Below are 21,353 nucleotides of genomic sequence, written 5' to 3' on the forward strand. Positions count from 1 at the left end.
GAGGCGGGTGGATCACGAGGTCAAGAGATCGAGACCATCCTGGTCAACATGGTGAAACCCCGTCTCTACTAAAAATACAAAAAAAATTAGCCGGGGCGTGCCTGTAATCCCAGCTACTCAGGAGGCTGAGGTAGGAGAATTGCCTGAACCCGGGAGGTGGAGGTTGCGGTGAGCTGAGATCGTGCCATTGCACTTCAGCCTGGGTAACAAGAGTGAAACTCCGTCTCAAAAAAAAAAAAAGAAAAGAAAAGAAAGAGGTTTAATGGACTCAGAGTTCTACATAGCTGGGGAGGCCTCATAGTCATGGTGGAAGGTGAAAGGCACGTCTCATGCCAGCAGACAAGAAAAGGGAAAAAGAGCCAAGTGAAACAGGTTTCCCCTTATAAAGCCATCGAATCTTATGAGACTTATTCGCTACCACAAGAATAGTATGGGGGAACCGCCCCATGATTCATTCAGTTATCTCCCACTAGGTCCCTCCCACAATACTTAGGATTTATGGGAGCTACAGTTCAAGATGAGATTTGGGTAGGGACACAGCCAAAACCATTTCACAGTGTATTGAAGAAGCAAGTTTAATAATGTTATTTATGAGCCATTGACTAAAGCGCAGTGGAAAAGGAGATGGTTTGAGATGAGAATAGAAATGGGAGGCAGGGTAAATCATGCTGCAGGAACAGGTAAGCACGACAAAGTTTTGAATGTTATTATAAAGGCAGTGGGTATCCACAGAAGGATTTAAAGAGAGGAGTTTTTGATATATGCTTAAGGATATTAAAGAAAAAATAGTTTCCTTTTGTTATCACAGTAGGTTATTTACATTTCAGCTGTATAAATGTCTGCCAATTCCTTTAGACATGAAATAGTAATATAACTCACAGTTATATTGTTTGGCACTTCCTATGTGCCAGGCACTGCTCTGAGCAATTTATATGTGAATTAACTTCTGTGGTGCTCACAACATCCCTGGGAGATAGGCTAGATTTGCTTACTGGCCCCAATCTAAAATGACTTAAATTTCTTGTTATTTCAAATACATAGGAATTTACTACAAGTTAAGCTTTATAAGAGTAGGAAAAGGCTGGGTGCGATGGCTCATGCCCATAATCCCAACCCTTTAGGAGGCCGAGGTGGGTGGATCATGAGGTCGAGATCGATCCCATCCTGGCCAATATGGTGAAACTCTGCCTCTACTAAAAATACAAAAATTAGCTGGGCGTGGTGGCACACGCCTGTAGTCCCAGCTACTCAGGAGACTGAGGCAAGAGAATTTCAGTGAACCAAGATTGCGCCACTACACTCCAGCCTAGCAACAAAGTGAGACTCCATATCAAAAAAAAAAAAAAAAAGAGTAGGAATCATGATTTTCTTATTAACTGAGATTTGAATAGAAAATATTTCAATGTTCCCACAGTTTTCAGAAGTGGAAGGTGGTAATAGATACATTTTAGTACATGATAGTAATTATAATAATATAAGCAAGCGTCATTGTAGTACTTAATATGTGTCAGGCACTGTTCTAAGTGTTTAAGCATAGTAACACGTTTGGTCTTTATAAAACTATTGTCCCCATTTTATAAGTGAGGAAATTGAACCACATAGAAGTTAAGTAATTTGCTTAAAGCCACATAGTTAGTAAATGGCAAAACCAGAAGTCAAGCCTCCGCCCGAGTTTTTTTCCTTACAGTTAAGTTTTATTGCCTCTAATGTAGATTTTAAGGGAATAGTGTGTTATTTATATTCATAGTGGCTGCTAGATTGAAAAACTTAGCTAGAAAGGCACCCTTGATGAATTATGTAGTTCATTGTGTTTGTTTTTGTTTTTGTTTTGCCTCAGGTGTTCCAGCGCATCATCCAGCAAAAACATGTCCCAGAGCCAAGTGTTGAAAGGGGTTAATTTTGAATCAAGTGAGGTAACTAAGTAATATTGTTAAATTTTAACTAATTTATAACTTTATAATATTTACATAGACACTGCTAGCTGGTTGCTGAACTTTTTTATTTGATAAATAATTTCATCTTTTAGGTTCAGGGGGTACATGTGCAAGTTTATAATGTGGGAATTTCATGATGGTTTGGTACAGGCCCCGTCACCCAGGTAGTGAGCATAGTACACAGCAGGCAGTTTTCCAACCCACGTCCTACTCTAAGCCTCCAACCTCTAGTAGTCCCCAGTGTCTGTTGTTCCCTTCTTTATGTCCACGTATACTCAGTGTTTAGCTCCCACCTGTAAGTGAGGACATGTGGTATTTGGTTTTCTCTTCCTATGTTAATTTGCTTAGGATAGTGGCCTCCAGCTGCAAAGGACAAAATTTTGATGTTATTTTTTTTTTTATTTTTTTTATTGCTGTCTAGTGTTCCATGTTTTATATGTACCACCATTTACTTCATGGAATCCATGTTGATGGGCACTTAGGTTGATTCCATGTCTTTGTTTTTGTGAATAAGTGCTGCAGTGAACATATGAGTGCATGTGTCTTTTTGGTAGAATAATTTGTTTTCCTTTGGTTATATAACCAGTAATGAGATTACTGGATGGAATGGTAGCTCTGTTTTAAGTTCTTTGAGAAATTTCCAAATGGCTTATATTGGCTGAACTAATTTACATTCCAACAATGTATAAGCATTCCCTTTTTTTGACAACTTCTTTAGCATCCGTTGTTTTTTGACTTTGTAGTAATAGCCATTCTCACTGGTGTGAATTGGTATCATTGTGGTTTTGATTTACATTTCTATGATGATTAGTGATGATAAGCACTTTTTCTTGTTTGTTGGCTGCTTTGTATGTCTTATTCTTTGTAGTGTGCCTGTTCATGTCCTTTGCCCATTTTCTAATGAAGTTATTTGAATTTCCTTATTGATTTATTTCCATTCCTTATCGATTTTAGATATTAGACCTTTGTTGGATGTATATTTTATGAATATTTTCTCCCATTATATAGTTTTTTTGTTTACTCTGTTGATAGTTTATTTTACTCTGTAGAAGCTCTTTAGTTTAATGAGGTTCTACTTGTTCATTTGTGTTTTTGTTGCCGTTGCTTTTGGGGACTTAGCCAAAAATTCTTTGCCAAGACCAATGTTGAGAAGGCTATTTTCTAGGTTTTCTTCTAGGGTTGTTATAGTTTGAGACCTTACTATTGAATCTTTAATTCATCTTGAGTTAATTTTTGTATATGGTGGAAGATAGGGATCCATTTTCTCCTGCACATTGCTAGCCAGTTGTCCTAGCACCATTTATTGAATAGGGAGTCTTTTTCCCAATGCTTATTTTTGTCAGCATTGTCAAAGATCAGATGGCTATAGATGCACAGCTTTATTACTGAGCTCTATGTTCTGTTCTGTTGGTCTCTGTGTACCAGTACAATACTGGTTTTGGTTACTATAACCTTATAATATAGTTCAAAGTTGGGTAGTGTTATACTTCTGGCCTTGTTCTTTTTGCTTGGGGTTGCTTTGTCTATTTGGCTTCTTCTTTGGTTTCATGTGAATTTTAGAATAGTTTTTTTCTAATTCTGTGAAAAATGACATTGGAAGTTTGATAGGAATGGCATTGAATCTGTAGATAGCCCTTGGCAGTATGGCCATTTTAATGACATTGATGCTTCCAATTCCTAAGCATGGAATGTTTTTGCATTTGTTTCTGTTGTCTGTGATTTCTTTCAGCAGTGTTTTATAGTTATCCTTGTAGAGATCTTTCACCTCCTTGGTTAGCTATATAGCTATGTATTTGATTTTCTTTATGGCTATTGTAAATGGGATTGTGTTCTTGATTTGACTTTCAGCTTGAACATTGTTGCTGTATAAAAATGCTACTGATTTTTGTACACTGATTTCTTTTTTTTAATTCTGAAACTTTGCTGAAGTAGTTTATCAGTTCTAGGAGCCTTTTGGCAGAGTCTCTAGGGTTTTCCAGGAGTATAGAATCATATCGCCAGCAAAGAGAGATAGTTTGACTTCTTCTTTTCCTGTTTGGATGCCTTTTCTTTCTTTCTCTTGCCTGATTGCTCTGGCTAGGACTTCCAGTACTATATTGAATAGGAGTGGTGAGATTGGGCATTCTTGTCTTTTTCCAGTTATCAGGGAGAATGGTTCTAGCTGTTGCTTGTTCAGCATGATGTTAGCTGTGGATTTTCATAGATAGCTCTTATTATTTTGAGGTATGTTCCTTCAGTGCCTAGTCTGTTCAAGGTTTTTGTCATGAAGGGGTGTTGGATTTTATTTTGTTCAGGTGATCATATCGTTTTTGTTTTTAATTCTGCTTATGTCATCAGTCACATTTTTGCATTTGCATATGTTGAATCAGTCTTGTATCCCAAGAATAAAGCATACTTGATCATGGCATATTAACTTTTTGATGTGCTGCTAGATTTGGTTTACTAGTTTCTTGAGGATTTTTGCATCTATGTTCATCAGGGATATTGGCCTGACATTTCTTTGTTTTGTTGTCTCTGCCAGATTTTGGTATCAGGCTGATGCTGGCTTTGTAGAATAAGTTAGGGAGGAGCCTCCCTCCTTGATTTTTTTGGAATAATTTCTGCAGGATTGGTACCATTCTTTGTATGTCTGATAGAATATGGCTGTGAATCCATGTAGTCCAGGGCTGTTTTGGTTGGTCAGTTTTTTACTGATTAATTTCGTAATTTATTATTGGTCTGATCAGGTTTTCACTTTCTTCCTGGTTCAGTCTTGGCAGGTTGTATGTTTTGAGGGATTTATCCATTTCCTCTAGATGTTCTAATGTGTGTGAATAGTTGTTCATAGTAGTCTTTGAAGATCTTTTGTATTTCTGTGGGGTCAGTTGTAATGTCATCTTTGTCATTTCTGATTGTATTTATTTGGATCTTCTCTTTTTTTCCTTTGTTTAGCTAGCCGTCTATCAATTTTGTTTGTTCTTTTAAAGAACCAATTCTCGGTTTCATTGATCTTTTGTATGGATTTTTGCATCTTAGTTTTGTTCAGTTCTTCTCTCATTTTAGTTATTTCTTTTCTTCTGCTAGTTTTGGGGTTGGTTTGTTCTTTTATTTCTAGTTCCTCTAGGTACAATGTTAAATTGTTAATTTGAGTTCCTTTTAATGAAGGTGTTTAGTTCTATAAGCTTTCCTTTCAACAGTTTTAGCTGTATTCCTAAGATTTTGTAAGTTGTGATTCTATTTTCATTTTCACTAATGAAATTAATTTCGTTGACGAATGAATGAATTTTTACTAATTCTGAAGAATTTTTTTATTCTACCTTAATTGTATTATTGACCCAGGAGTTATCCAGGAGTAAATTGTATAATTTCCATGTATTTGTGTAGTTTTGAGAGATCTTCTTAATATTGATATCTCTTTTCATTGCACTGTAGTCCAAGAGTATATTTGGTATGATTTTGATTTTTTTGAATTTATTGAGACTTAATTTATGACTGAACATGTGGTCGATCTTAGAATATGTTCTGTTTTCAGATGGGAAGAATTTGTATCCTGCAGTTATTGGATGAAGTATTTTGTAGATGTCAGTTAGGTCAAATTGATCAGGTTTAAGTCCTGAATTTGTTAGTTTTCTGCCTAGATGATCTTTCTAACACTGTCAGTGGGGTGATGAAGCCTCCCACTATTATTCTGTTGCTGTCTGAGTCTTTCTGTAGGTTAAGAAGAACTTGATTTATGGATCTGGGCGTGTATATATTTGGGATAGTTAGATCTTCTCGTTGAATCAAATCCTTTATCATTATGTAATGCCCTTCTTTGTTCTCTTTTACTGTTGCTTGGTTTAAAGTCTGTTATATCTGATAAAAGAATTGCGACTTCTGCTCTTTTTTGTTTTTCATTTGCATGTTAAATCTTTCTCCATCCCTTTACTTTGAGCCTGTGTGTGTCATTACATGTGAAATGTATCTCTTGACAACAGCAGTCAGGTCTTGTCCTTTTATCCAGCTTGCCGCTGTATTCCTTTTAAGTGGGGGCATTTAGACAATTTATATTCAGGGTTAGTATTGATATGATATTTCAGTCCTACGATCGTATTGTTAGCTGGTTGTTTTGTAGACTTGATTATGTAGTTGCTTTATAGTGTCTCTAAGCTATGTGCTTAAATATGTCTTTGTGGTAGTAGGTGGTGTTTTTTTGTTTACATGTTTAGCACCTAATAAGGACCTCTTCTAAGACTGATCTAGTTGTAAGGAATTGCTCAGCATTTGCTTGCCTGTGGGATATTTTATTTCTCCTTTGCTTATGAAGCTTAGTTTGGTTGGATATGAAATTCTTGGTTGGAAGTTCATTTTTCTTTAAGGATGCTGAAAATAGGTCCCCAGTCTCTTCTGGCTTGTAAGGTTTCTGCTGAGATGTCCACTGATAGTCTGATGAGGTTCCCTTTGTAGGTGAACTGACCCTTCTCTCTAGCTGCTTTTAAGATCTTTTTTTTCCTGTTGACTGTGTGCCTTGGGGATAGTCATCTTCTATAATGTCTCGCAGGAATTCTCTGTATTTCTTAATTTACATGTCAACTTTTCTAACAAGATGGGAGAAATTTTCTGGACTAAATCCTCAAATATGTTTTTCATATTGCTTATTCTCTCTCCTCTCTTAAAAATGTCAATGAATCATAGGTTTTGCCTCTTTACATAGTCTCATATTTCTCAGAGGTTTTTTTCATTCTTCTTCATTCGTTTTTCTTTATTTTTGTCTAAGTTGATTTGAAGAACTGGTTTTTGAGCTCTCACATTCTTTCCTCAGCTTGGTCTGTTCTGCTGTTAATACTTTCAGTTGTACTATGAAATTCTTGTAGTGAATTTTTCAATTCTGGAAGTTCAGTATGGTTTACTCTTCAAATGGGTATTTTATCTTTCAGCCCTTGGATTGTTTTACTGGATTCATTGGATTAGGTTTTAGCTTTCTCCTGAATCTTGATGAGCTTCCTTGCCATCCAGATTCTGAATTCTATGTCTGTCATTTCAGTAATTTCAGTCTGGTTAAGGACTATTGTTAGGGAGCTAGTGGGCTCATTTGGAGGTAAGGGGACATTGTGGCTTTTTGAATTGCCAGAATTCTTACACTGATTCTTTCTACATATCTCGTGTAGATTCTTTCTCATGTTACAACTGCAGTGTAAGTTGAGTATAGTCAGTTGGCCTTGTTTCTGGGTGCTTTCAGAGGGCCACAGCTCTATATAGATCTTTATTGTGGCTAGATTCTTGCCCTGCGTGTCACAGAGATGTATATTGGCAGAATTTTTTTGGTGTTGTAATTTTGGCTGTGATCCAGTAGCTAGCATTTAACATTAATGTCAAGCAGATAGGCCCTTACTCAGCTGCATAGTTCTTTTGTATTTCTGTGTGTTCGCAGCCATGCTCTATGGTGGGAGCAGGGAGAGAGATGACCACTTTACCAGGTCCACTCCTGGGCCATAGGTGAGGCTCCTCTTATCACTGACACCTCAACTGCATTTCCCTTGTTAGGTGTCTTGGGTTGCAGGGCTCCCTCAATCAGAGGCCATGGCTGGCAGACAGGCCACACCCTTCCCAAACCAGCACTGTGGAGGAAAGCACATCCCATTCCTGCACCAGCGCACGAACGCACATGTCTCACTCCTCTCAGTGTTCTGAAAGATTTCTCCCCCACTTGAGTGCCAGCCACAGCTCTTAGCTTGGCAGCCCCAAGCTGTGTGCTATAGCTCTGTGGCACTGGGACCAGCCTATGGCTCCATCGTCTGAACCCTCAGTGTGAGGTACTGGCTGTGCTGGGGAATCTGAAATGCTCCCAGGCTGCCAGGAAGGTACTCAGGTGGAGCCACCAGGAAAACACCCAGGCTGGGCAGCAAAGGCTGCACTGTGCACACATTCCTGCAGGGCAGCTTGGCAGAGGCCCTGGAAGGGGTTGTAGGGGAGGAGGGCCTGCAGAACCGATGTTCCTCTGTCCCACAGGGAAGCTGGCCCACTCGTTCCGGCCCTAGCAGTCAGGTGGGGCTAGTCCTGCCCCGAGGGAAATAAGAAGTCTTGGAGATGGGCGCCTGTGGCCACCTTCTGCTGCAGCTGTCCTGCGTGTGAAAACTCCTGGGCTCTGTGCATTCTGGAGCTCTGTCTCTGCCTGCTGTCTGGGCAGATCCTCCTGCCAGTTGAAATGTCTCTGGAGGAAATGAGATCCCTTATAGCTAGGATCTTGGAGGTCCATAGTGAGAATGGGCTGCCTCATCGTCCCTTCACTCACCCCTTCCTAGGAGCCTTTCAAGACCAGGAACCAGCCCTGGCATTCGGCAATCCCTGCAAGGTTCCCAGCTTCCTCCCTCTTCAGCCTCGGTTTGCATCACCTTTATCAACTCTTCGTGCTTTTTTCCAAAGATCTGCTCAAAATGTTGGCTTACTCAATATTTTGGTCTTTATCAGTGGCAGTGGTGCTTCTTGGCCGTGTCTAGTTGGCCATCTTGTCCTTCTACTAAAAATTATTTAAAAAAATAGTTTTATTGATAACCTTCCTTTGAACTATAGTTAATGTTAAGAGTTAATAAGTAACATATGTTGAGTGCCCATGAATGTATTTACCTCAGATATAAAAGTCCCACCGAGGTGGCCGGTTAGCTCAGTTGGTTAGAATGTGGTGCTAATAAAAGTCCTGTAGATTTTTAAAATATGATATTCACTCAGCACTTATTTGCCCAGTTAACAGTGGAATCAAAATTTTGTTTAGCTGCTAACATTTACTTATACTTGGAGAAATGATGATGATATCCCAAGAGCTTTTAGTATTACTTTAATGAATACTTAGTACTAACTATATGCTCTACATGTGTCATGTAGAGGGTGGCACATGGTGATGATTTCATGACATATAGGTATTCAAGCATTGTCTGAAATGTTCTCTGGGAGGATTTCTGGAAAATACTCCAATTCCAAATAGTTGTCTGCAACCATGAAGTCTCCTCTGGCATGAATGAAGAGGAGGAACAGGAAGAGGTTTAAGTCAGGACTTGCCTCTTGCCTTTATTAATTTGCTATTTCAGTTAAGTTTAAAGAAAACTACATGACTGAAGGGTACTGCCCTTCCCCTTTCCTTCATGGTGGCCATTTTAAGGGACTTTGCTAGTTTTTGTTGAATTGCTTGAAGGTGTTTCTCTTAGGCCTATCACCCCTTTCATTTATTTTTTTTATTTTAAAAATTGTTAATTGTGGCAAAAAATATGAAATTAACCATTATTAAGTGTACAGTTCAGCAGTGCTAAATATATCCATATTAAGCAGATCTTCAGCACTGTCTCATGTTGCAAAACTGAAAATCTGTATCCCTGAAATAACAAGTCTCCATTTCTCCTTCTTCATCTCCTGGTAACTATCATTCCACTTTCTCTTTCTATGAATCAGCTACTCTAGGTACTTCATATAAGTAGAATCATATAGTATTTGCCTTTTTGTGACTGGTTTATTTCACATAGCATAAGTTCCTCAAGGTTTATCTACGCTGAAACCTGTGACTTACGCCTTTTATTGTTAGCTTTGGCTGCTGCTGCCATGTTCCCTGTATTTCAGCTGTGGTTTAAAACAGCTTGAGAAGACTCAGCTCAGGCTGCCAAGAAAAATGGCAGCAAGAGATCAGTCTACCTGTTAAGTACTAATAGGTTGCTTCCAGGAAGGAAGTGAGCAGTTATTAACTAATTTGTTTATTCCAAAACATCTAGATATACATGCGGTTATATGTTATAGTTAAAAATTTGTATACTGGTCATGTTAACTGCAAAGACAAACTATTAGCAAATCATCTGTTACACTTCATTTGGATTTGTCTCTGGTTTATTTAAGTTCTGCCTTTGATAGTAGCAGAAAATGAATCAGTAAATGATAATGAATTTGTATTTCTTAAGGCATCCATTTCTCACCAGAGATGGTTAATTTAGCTAACATTTGGAAGTGCTAATACCACCAACAAAGCCTAGCATTAAATGATTTCTTCTTTTAATGTCTTAAACACAAATAAAAAATTACAAACAAATTTGCTTTGTTTTCTGAATACTTATAGAATACTTAAGAATCAGTTTTATGTTATCCTGATAAAATTATATAATTGGGCTCATCTGAGGTTGTTTTCATTCTTTTCAATTATTAGTTAATATCTGATATTTCTATTTATTCTCACCATGCATATATATAATCTGTAGCTCCGTAGCACGGGAACTCTTGAAATACTACATACATATATTTTTTAATCCAAAAAACTGTTTGAAAGCTTGTTTTGCTAGGTTGTTTTTTGCATGAGTGTGAGAGTAGCTAGCTATTCTAGCATTAAATGGGTAATGGGAAATAAAAATTATAGCTGTTTCTGAGTTAGATCTCCATGTGGCGTCATTATTTTTTGGCTGTGAATTTCCAGAAGAGTAGATAACAACAGTAATACAATGTAAATGAAAAAACCTGCTCAAAAACCAAATATAAAATGACTTGAGGAATTTTTTTTTCTGGCTTACCTGTACTTTGTTTCTCTTTATTAATGTTAGTGAAGGAAATTTATGTGGTTTATATTGTAGATACATGCACACACACACAGCAGGATAAATTTTTATTTTAATGCTCACTAAGAATTTAATTGGACTTATATATTTCACAGTTATAAAGGAAATAGAAAAATAAAGTCTACCCCATGTGAAATGACTCTCACTGGTATTGTTTTGCCCATAAGAACTTTTGTCTTGTTTCAGTGAAGCATGAAACAATCACTAATACAACATTTGTATCTCATTTCAGGATGACGATGATGATCCTTTCACGAACACTAGTTCTTTAAGAAGAAAAAGAAGATAATATATTTAATGGCACTGAAAACCATGTGAGATACAGGAAAAATCAAAGCATTGCAAGCTAAGAGTTTACAGTTTAAGATTTTAAATATTGTTTCCTGAGCATGACTCCATAAGTGAGAAATTTCTATCTCAAGGACATATACAATAGCATTGATTCACCCTTTTTTTTAACCTGGTTGTTATAGTAAGAGCTTTGTTTCAATACCATTCTTGAGTAAAGATTACAATAAATCTACCATTTACATTTCTGCTTCATGATCAGAAACTATATCAGTATTTTAATATGGTTACATTTAGCCAAAGTTGAGGGAAAGAGCTTATAAAATTTAACTAACTTCTTGATAATTTTAGTAATTTCTTAGAGGCTCTGAATTTCCTGAAAGTAAAGCAATCTATGTGAACCTGTGCCTAAATTCACTGTTACTATGTATATGTTTCTTTCGAATGCTTCTTATAAGTCTAAATGATTAGAAGTACCTAATAGTTTGAATAGATATGTTTTTATTAAAAAGAGTAAAATAACCTATCAGAATTACTTAGTTTTTTATTCGATTTATAGCAAAGATTTCAAAAGATTATGTTCTCATTGAGTGGTAGTAATTTCCTTTATTATTCTGTATCCTTAATGGTGTTCTCTCTCTCCTTCTCTGCCCACTTCCCCCTCTCTCCTTTTCTCCCTTTCTTTTTCTTGTTTCATACATATGTGTGTGCCTATTTCTAGGAGAAAAAGAGTCAAAAGTTGTTTTAAAATACATCTTCTTGAAAAGATTAAAGAATTTTTTTAGGTAGAGTGGTCAGTTGAATCTTACAGTAAAGTATTGAGATATATCTAATGTAGAATATCAATGCCAGGATTACTCATTAACAATATTTTATCTTAACTTTGGTTCCCATGAAACATTTCTGAATGGGCAGTTCTGGAAATATTAGTAACTCATGTTAGGTTTTTCTTTTTTTACTTGTTTTCAGTGAGAAATAAGAATTAGACATCTTCAGATTTAAGTTAAATAATCCCATTCTTTTCTTTAATACTTTGTAAAAAGATCCCTGAGTTATTCCTTCTTTTAGTCTTACGTGACAGCTTCACTTAAAAACTCTTCAAGGAAGTTATACATCTTGGGAGTACAACAGCCTGACATTTATTCATAGGTAGAAATACTTGATTCAAATACTTGATTCAGTGATACTCCATGACCATTAGAATAGTGATACCTGGAATGTGTCAAATTATAAGAGACAGACATTTGGTTAGGGCTGCTTCATGTTATAGCACCTTTGAAGAGGCCTGAGTCAAAAATTGCAATGTAACAGTCTAATGACTTTCTTAAAAGTATTTCTGTACCTAACTTGAGCATAAGGGTTATTTGAGCAAGTAACATTAACTCAGTGGAAGGCATTGTCCTGTGAAATATTCTCAGGCAGATCTGCCCACATCTTTGTTGCACTTGAAATCTAATATTTCTAGTATTTGAACAAAGCAAGGGTTGAGTCAGGAGTGAGCAGTGCTGTCCATGATGGAATGGAAGTTACTAGGGGTGGCAGTGTCTGGGTGATGCTGTGGCTCCTACCCCTGCACAAGGCACACTGGCTCTGAGTGAGCTGTGTGCCACATCAGCTAGTGGCTTTTCTTATGCATCAGTTAGATGGGTCTGGATGAGAGTAATAGTGAGGGGTTAGTCACCAAAGTATCCTGATAAGTTCCTAGGAAAAAAGGAATAAAGCTTTTTCCCCTTTAAAAAAAAATTGCTCTTTGCTCTGAAAAGAGGTACTAAATGCAATTTAGCTCACCACTAAGGAAAGTGATGCCACAGCAGTTACAGAGGGTGAAAATCCCTCCAGCTAATTCAGATCATTTTGTGAATAGTATGTATCAAGCCCTCAAAATAGGATAAGTAAAATGTGACAGGGAAACCTTTTTTTGATTGAATATTGTTACATAGTTAAAATGTGCTATAAATCGTTAATATTTTATATTGATGCTGCAAAATCTGTTAGTTTTGTTTTTTGTTTCTAACAATTTTCAGACCTGCTAGTATAGGAGTGTAGAGGTCTTTTAGATGATTTGAAAGCACCTGCATTTGCTCTTGGAGGCTGTGGGAGACTTGCAGGGATGAAAACATTCAGAGGAAAACATCTATAGGGAATTCTTCTGTCACTTAGCAAAGAATAAATATCTTTCTGGTGTTTTGTTTCCTATCATAAAAACACAACAGTGCATTTACAAGATTAAAAATTCCTCAAAGTTATAGGAAATTCTAGAAAATATAACTGGTGCTTAGAAAATTCAAGCATTTAGGAGTGTAACCTTTAGTTCAGGTATAAGAAGACTTTTTCCCCTAAACTTTTAATAGTAGGAAATACAAGAAATACAGAAAAGTCACATGGTTTAACAAATAATTATAAAGTGAGCATTGATGGAATCCTAATACAGGTCAGGAAATAAAATAGCAGTGTCCTGCAAGCCCATTAAATTGTTTTCTCCTTTCTGGGTTATCAGCCCTGACTTCTATAATTTAAAAGCTCCTACTTTTGCCACAAGGTGGTGCTTCTGCCATTAGATGCAGTTAGGAGGATGCAACTGCAAATCTAAAATTAGGAAGTTAGTATGGTTGCAATACATTTAGAACCTATGCATTCATACTAAACCTATGCAGTAATACCATAATTAGCCTTCTAATCATGTAAATTCATTTACTTATGTATTTCATCTTGTTCAGCCTGTTATGGAATTTACCAGCTTGATAAATTTTGCATATAAAGGTTTATAAAGGAACATTTTATGTTTTCATAAAGAGAAAAATACATTTTTAGAAAAAAATGAGTTAAAAAAAAATTTCAATGGGCTGGGTGCGGTGGCTCACACCTGTAATCCCAGCACTTTGGGAGGCTGAGACGGGTGGATCACCTGAGGTCAGGAGTTCGAGACCAGCCTGGCCAACATGGTAAAACCTCGTCTCTACTAAAAATACAAAAAATTTGTCAGGCATGGTGGCATGTACCTGTAATCCTTGCTCCTTGGGAGGCTGAGGCAGGAGAATCAGTTGAACGCAGGAGGTGGAGGTTGCAGTGAGCTGAGATAGCACCACTGCACTCCAGCCTGGGCAACAAGAGCGAAACTCAGTCTCAAAAAAAAAAAAAAAAAAGTATCTCAATGTAAAATATTTTCTTTGGAAACATAGATTTTAAAAGCAACTTTCCCCCGAAGTAATCTGATGTCTTTTTTGTATCTGTCATACATTTAATTCGTAGTATTTTGTAGTTTGTGTTTTTTAAAAGCTAACTATCATTAAGATTATTATAGAAGTTTGGTATAATAAAGATTTGGGTTTTTCAGTCCAATGAGTTTCCATATTGAATGAAAAGGATTCACATTTCATCATTTGCTTGTCTCATTTTCTTTTAGTACTTTTGAACTTAGTTTGGTCAGAAAATACTAGAATTTTAGTTTGAGCTAAAGAGCAAGCTTACATAACTTGCTATTGCCATATACATTTGTATGTCTGCTGTATCAGATAACTGGATCTGATTTTAGCACTTTTTAAGTTGTGAAAGCAATGCATTTTTATTCTTCAAATTCAGACATTGAGTACCTATCAAAATGTGTATGCTTACCTGTCATCCTCTCCCCAGATACAACCTATCAACAATTAGGGACATGTTTCTCCAATTACTGTTGGCACAACTACTAAGAAAAATTGTTGAATTAGAACCCCACATTGTATAGCTACATATGTTCTCCTTGGGACTTACCTTGACATTCCAATTTTTCTACATATGGTTCATCATCCTCTTAATTAAACCATCTTTGTCTATTTTGAGAGGTAACTGCACCGCTTTCCAGTGTGTGTTTTAAATGTTACTGTTCAGTTTTAGTCAAAGGATATTTAATCTGTGGTGCCTTGACATTAAAAGTGGTAAAGTGATTTTTTAAAGGGCGCTTGGCTGGTTATTGCACATTATGTTTGATTAACAAAAGAGGTTCAATGGGTATTAGGCTGATTGGGCAATACAAACTTTGTTCTGCCTCCGAGCCACTGTGTAGTCGAGTTGGTTCATGTACAAATACCCAAAACTAGTGCATAAGTACCCTTGATCACAGTGCCTATTTAGTATCAATACCAACTGTTTCGTGTTTACATTTTATGTAAAAATCAAAAATTTCTGCATATAAGCCTATAAATATAAGTGCAGTCTACCTGTTAGTGCATTTGAACTGATTGCATGGTACATCTGACTTTGAGTACATTTTGCTAGAGGCAAAAGGCCATTGCTTAATAGGATGGGAGGCACACCTGCATTTCCATTGGTTCTTGGATAGTCTGTAAATGAAGCTATCTATTTTACACTCATTAAAGTATTTTACCATAAACAATGAGATAAATAAGTAAACCCATCATAGATATACCAGAAAGTTTCTAGTGGTTTTTCATTCCAGTATTGATTTCTGAAGTTTTTAGTAGTTTTACGTCCAGGTCATATTTTAAAAACTGAAATAGTATCAACTTTACAGAAATTTGCAAGAATAGGCTAAGTGTGGTAGCTTACACCTGTAATCCCAGCACTTTGGGAGGCCAAGGCAGGCAGATCATGAGATCAGGAGATTGAGACCATCCTGGCCATGGTGAAACCCCGTCTGTACTAAAATACAAAAAATTAGCCATTCATGGTGGCGTGCACCTGTAGTCCCAGTTACTCAAGAGGCTGAGGCAGGATAATTGCTTGATTCTGGAAGATGAGGTTGCAGTGAGCCGAGATCGTACCACTGCACTCCAGCCTGGTGAAAGAGCAAGACTCTCAAAAAAAAAAAAAAAAAAAGGTTTTATGCTACATTTATTCTTTTTGTCTGAAGATTATGTCTTACAAACTGTTCCATATCATTTTATGGAGATCTTTACTTTTTTATAGCCTCATGGTACTCCATGGAGTTTAAATGCCATAGTTTATTCTATCCTATACTTGTGCCTTTTGGTGGTTCTGATATTTACAATTACAAATAATACTGCAATACTATTACCAGTATTTTAAAAAGTTTTGGAAGTGTTATCTTCAGAGTAAATTCCTGGTAGTGTGATTATTCGATAAACAAGTAAATTCACGTGTAGATTTGTTAAGTGCTGCCAAGTTCCTTTATATAAAGATCGTATTCCCAGCAGCAGTGTGTGGCCTACCTATTTCTCTGTAGCCTCCCCATCAGAAGAATGTATGTCATCAAATTTTTGATTGTTTTCCAAACTGATGGACTAGAAATGGCATCTTAGTGTAATTTTAATTTGCATTTCTCTTATTATGAATTAAGGTGAATTTGTAAAAATATGTTTAAGGGCCATTTTTACATCCATTTTTGGTGAATTGCTTGTTCATATATCTTATTTTTCTAGGATGTCTGGTCCCCTTTTTCTTCACTCAATATGAAAAATATTTTTAAATATTAGATATTAACCCTTTGTCTATAACATATTGCAAAAATTTTTTCCAGCTTCTTATTTGTATTTTTATTTTGCTTATGGTGTTTTTTTTTGTTTTTTTTGTTTTTTTTGTTTTTTTTTGCAATGCAACAGTTTGTTTTGAATATAGTCAAATTTATCTGGTCTTGCATCTGGATTTGGTTTTGGTTGTATAAATGGTATCTAATTGAACAGAGGTTCTTTTAAGAAACGTTGCTTTTTTTATAATTGCATAATTGGACTTTGTGAAGTCCAACTTACATTGATTCAGGCTTAACATTTTTATATTGTGTTCAAGAAAAGCATTTCCTATCCTAAGGTCATGTAGCTTCTTCCATGCTATCTTCCAGAACTTTATGTTTTGCCTTTCCAATTCAACTCTACAATCCAGCTGGGAATTGATTTTTATGCTCTTAATTGCTGTTGGGCTATTTTTTTCTGTTTTGTTTCTGCTGTGTGCTTTGTTTCAAATCAGATCCTCTGAACATGAAAGAAAATAATTATTTGTTAACTGAAGCCGTTGATTAATATTGCGTCTTACAGAGGGGGAAATGATGATTCAAGTAGGTTGTTTTTGTTTTAACAACAATATCATGTAAAAATGTCTTTAAGGATATTTCTAGAAAACATCACCAGATCAGCAACTCATTTTCACAGGAGGCAAGCAATAGCTATCATTGATCTTACTTGCTTTCTAAAAATGCTTCTAATAAGATTTTTTTAATTGCCATTTGAGGCCATTAATTTTGAGCACCAGAAAAAGAAAAGTTGTATTTTTCATACTGACTCTAACTCCCTTGTGTTTCATAAAGTTCATGCTCTGATAAAGACAAATTCTAGCAATTACAGTTGGAGACGCAGCTTTCAGGCAGTGGAACCAGGGAAGGTTGTGGTGTTTGAAATATGATCATACATCTCAGGGGAAAAAATTGTATACGGTGAAGGAAACATGTAGGACCTGAAGGTGAAAATCTTAACCCACCTATTCAACGAAATTACATGATATTATAAAAGGCTGAAATTAAGAGCAGAATGATAAAATTCTAAATCGTGTGAAGAAAATGATCTTGCCATTTTTTTTTTAATTTTGAGAGTCTTGCTCTGTTGTCCAGGCTAGAGTGCTGTGACGCAATCTTGGCTCGCTGCAACCTCCGTCTTTCCCAGATTCAAGTAATTCTCCTGCCTCAGCCCCCCAAGTAGCTGAGATTACAGGCATGAACCATCACACCCACCTAATTTTTTTCTGGTTTTAGTAGAGACAGTCACTGCGTTGGCCAGGCTGGTCTCGAAGTCTGGATCTCAGGTGATCCGCCCAGCCTCCCAAAGTGCTGGGATTACATGCATGAGCCACAGTGCTCAGACTATGCCATTTATACTATACCTACAAGTTTAATTTCTAAATAACAATTCTTAACAGCAGGTGCCTTCTGGCAGGCTGTGGACTCCCACCCTGGGTTCATCCTGAATTATCCTCTTCCACAACCTTATATTTTGCGATGCCATAACTCTCCACACTACCTTTCCCATGAAATTGAGTTACCTTAAGGGAAGGCCCCTCACTCTTTTTGTCTTTTAAACCAAGCCTAGCATGGTGCCTAAATGCATTACTAAATACTTAATGCATGACTATGTGAAGATATAAGTAGACTTTATTAAAAGAAAAAAATTCCAAAGCACTCACAGAAATAAAGCAGAGCTGTTAATTTCACCCTCAATCCATGACAATGGAAATACCTCTTGTAAACACAAATGACTGTGTTACGCAGTAGAGGCATTAGAGTCTTAAGTTACGAAGACAACAACTTGATGTCCAAACAGCTCCTTATCCATAATTGCCACCCTAGACAGATTGGTTCCATTGGCTTATCAGACCAATGATCCATCTCTGGACAGTGACAATAATAAGGAACCTGTTACAGATAAAGATGGACTGTTATCCTCTGTAAACTATTGGGTTTTTTCTGAGTATAAATGGTATTTGTGAAAAATGAAAAGAATATGAAGAAAAAGGATACCATAATAATCCTGATATTAACATTTCACCGTGCCCCCTTTAACTCTTCACAATTGAAGTGAAATTGTATCAGTTTGTGTCCTGCTTGTGTTATTCTGAGAGCATTTTCTGTGTTATTAGATTTTTCTCCAAAACGTTCCTTTTAATGACTGCATAGTGTTTTGGGTCATGGAATACCACAGCATAATATATTTTTCACTATAATAAATAATGCTTGATAGAATCATCTAAACCTACATGTATCCATCATCCTGCTTCAATCCGTTTCTCTTCCCTTGGGTCCAGATTATTTTGAAGCAAATTCCAGACATTGTATTATTTAATCTGCATATATATATGCACATGTGTATACACAATAAACAAAAGGGCTCTTTTTAAATCAAATATACTGTCAGTTGTATATAAATCTTTGACCACATTTAAAAAATAATGTCCTTAGGCTAGGTTAGAGTAAAAAAATAGAATTTCAGGTAAAGGAGCTGAAAATATTTTAAGGCTTATGACGGTTTTACCAGATTGCCTTGCAGAAAGGATATATCCATTTATACTCCCACCAGCAACATGAGAGCACCTCTTTCACTGCACCCTAACCAATACCTAGTCATTTATTTGATTTCATGAACTGCACTGTAAAACGTTTCTTCCATTTGGTTTTAGGCTTTAACAATATTGTTCACCCAGAAGCTAATGATAAGATTGTTGGTCAGGCAGACCTGGGCTTCAATCTTCCAGTCCTTTTAGCTCTGTGACTCATACAAGTCAGTCTCGGAACATCTGCTTCCCCATTCAGTAGATTAAAATACCTACCTTGTATGTTTTGTGATTAGATGCAATGATGCTTATGAAGTGATTAGCACAGTCTTGATGGTTCCATTGGCTGCAAGCTGCATCTTCAACTGTAATTGCTAGAATTTATTTCTATTATAGCACGGACTTTATAAAATAGGTCAGTGTAAAATTAATATGAAAAAAGACTTATTTTTCTGATGCTCAAAATTAACAGCCTCAAGTGGTAATTCAAAAAAATAAAAAAGAATCCTATTAAAGCATTTTCAAAAGAGCTGAAGATCAATGGTAGCTATTGCTTACATCCTGTGAAAATGAGTTGCTGATCCTGTGATGCTTTCTAGAAATATCCTTAACAAATTTTTTACTTGGTAATGCTATTTTTTTAAAAAAACACTTTAATCATTCTCCCTCTGTAAGATGCAGTATTAATCAAATACCTTAAGTATTATGGCTAATTATCCTCTTTCTGATTCTGAGGATCTGATTCAAAAGAAAGCATACCGAATAAATGAAAAAGTAGAAAAAAATAGCCCAATAGCAATTAAGAGCATAAAATGAGAGCTGATGTTAAGAAATGTAACTCAACCTATAGAATTATAGAAAATCTCCTTGAAACATTAATTGTATGGCTCTACCCGTTAGAAGAACTGTATCTTCCTTTTGCCCAAGAGAGGCAAAAGGAAGAAATTCTCATTTTAAGTGGTTATCCAGCAACAGAACCAGAAAAATTGTTCCTTTCACAGAAGGTAGGTTTTACTGCCTATACAAGATGGATATTGATATCATTTAAAATTAGATATTTCCAAGGTAATTGATCATATCCTTAGCAAACAGGGACAGTTTGACTTCCTCTTTTTTTTTTTTTCCCCAGAACATGTCACTTTATTGACTTCCTCTTTGCCAGTTTGGAGGCCCTTTAGTTCTTTCTCTTGTCTGATTGCTATGGTTAGGACTTCCAGTACTGTGTTGAAGAGGAGTGGTGTCATAGATGGCCTTTATTACATTAAGGTATATCCCTTGTATGCCAATTTTGCCAAGGGTTTTATTTGTAAAGAGATGCTGGATTTTGTCGAATGCTTTTTCTGCATTTCTGCATCTTTTGAAATGATTGTGTGATTTTAGTTTTTAATTCTGTTTATGTGCTGTATCACATTTATTGACTTGCTTATGTTAAACCATCCCTGCATCCCTGGTATGAAACCCACTTGATCATGGTGGATTATCATTTTGATACATGATTGAATACAGATAGCTAGTATTTTGTTAATGATTTAAGCATCTATGTTCATCAAGGATATTGGTCTGTAGTTTTCTTTTTTGGTTGTGTCCTCTCCTGGTTTTGGTATTAGGATGATGCTGGGTTCATAGGATGAAGTAGGGAGGGTTCCTTCTTTTGCTGTCTTGTGGAATAGAGCCAAAAAGATTGGTACCAATTCTTTGAATGTCTGATAGAATTCTGCTGTGAATTCATCTGGTTTTGGACTTTGTTTGTGTTGATAATTTTTTAATTGCCATTTCAATCTCCCTGCTTGTTATTGGTCTGTTCAGGGCATCCAGTTTTTCCTGATTTAGGCTAGGAGGGTTATATTTTTCCACGAGTTTATCCATCTCTTCTAGGTTTTCTAGTTTATGTGTATAAAGCTATTCATAGTAGCCTTGAATGATCTTTTGTATTTCAATGGTGTCAGTTTTAATATCTCCTGTTTCGTTTCTTAGTGGGGTTATTTGGATTTTCTCTCTTCTTTTCTCGGTTAATCTTGCTAATGGTCTATCAATTTTATTTATCTTTTCAAAGAACCACCTTTTTGTTTCATATATCTTTTGTATTTTCTGTTTGTTTCAATTTCATTTAGTTCTGCTCTGATCTTGGTTATTTCCTTTCTTCTGCTGGATTTGGGTTTGGTTTGGTCTAATTTCCCTAGTTCCTTGAGGTGTGACCTTATATTGTGCTCTTTCAGACTTTTTTAATGTAGGCATTTAGAGATATGAACCTTGCTCTTAGCACCACCTTAGCTGTATCTCAGAAGCTTTGATAGGTTGTGTCATTATTGTCTTTCAGTTCAAAGAATTCTTAAATTTCCATCTTGATTTCATTTTTGACCCAAATCTCATTCAGGAGCAGGTTATTTAATTTCCAAACCCTAAGGAATCCTCCAAAAAGCTCCTAGAACTGATGAAAGAATTCAGCAAAGTTTCCAGATACAAGATTAATGTACACAAATCAGTAGCTCTTCTATGCATCAGCAGTGACTAAGCAGATAATCAAATCAAGAACTCAACCCTTTTTACAATAGCTGCAAAATAAATAAATAAAATACTTAGGAATATACCTAACAAAGGAGTT

At 36.2% G+C, this 21,353-nt stretch overlaps 1 protein-coding gene across 5 annotated transcripts in view; it reads left to right on the forward strand.

The window, feature by feature from the left end:
- MRE11 (MRE11 homolog, double strand break repair nuclease) overlaps positions 1–11,918 on the forward strand; it is a 77,904-nt gene extending 65,986 nt beyond the window's left edge. For all 5 annotated transcript variants that reach the window (XM_017498403.2, XM_017498405.2, XM_017498406.2 and 2 more), the window contains 2 exons: positions 1,838–1,913; positions 10,707–11,918. In XM_017498403.2, coding sequence (XP_017353892.1) covers positions 1,838–1,913; positions 10,707–10,763 — 133 coding nt within the window. In that variant the 3' untranslated portion in view covers positions 10,764–11,918. The remainder of the gene's footprint in view (positions 1–1,837; positions 1,914–10,706) is intronic.
- Positions 11,919–21,353: the final 9,435 nt, after the last annotated feature.

Source organism: Cebus imitator, unplaced genomic scaffold, assembly GCF_001604975.1.
Source record: "Cebus imitator isolate Cc_AM_T3 unplaced genomic scaffold, Cebus_imitator-1.0 Scaffold241, whole genome shotgun sequence".
Taxonomy (NCBI): Eukaryota; Metazoa; Chordata; class Mammalia; order Primates; family Cebidae; genus Cebus; species Cebus imitator.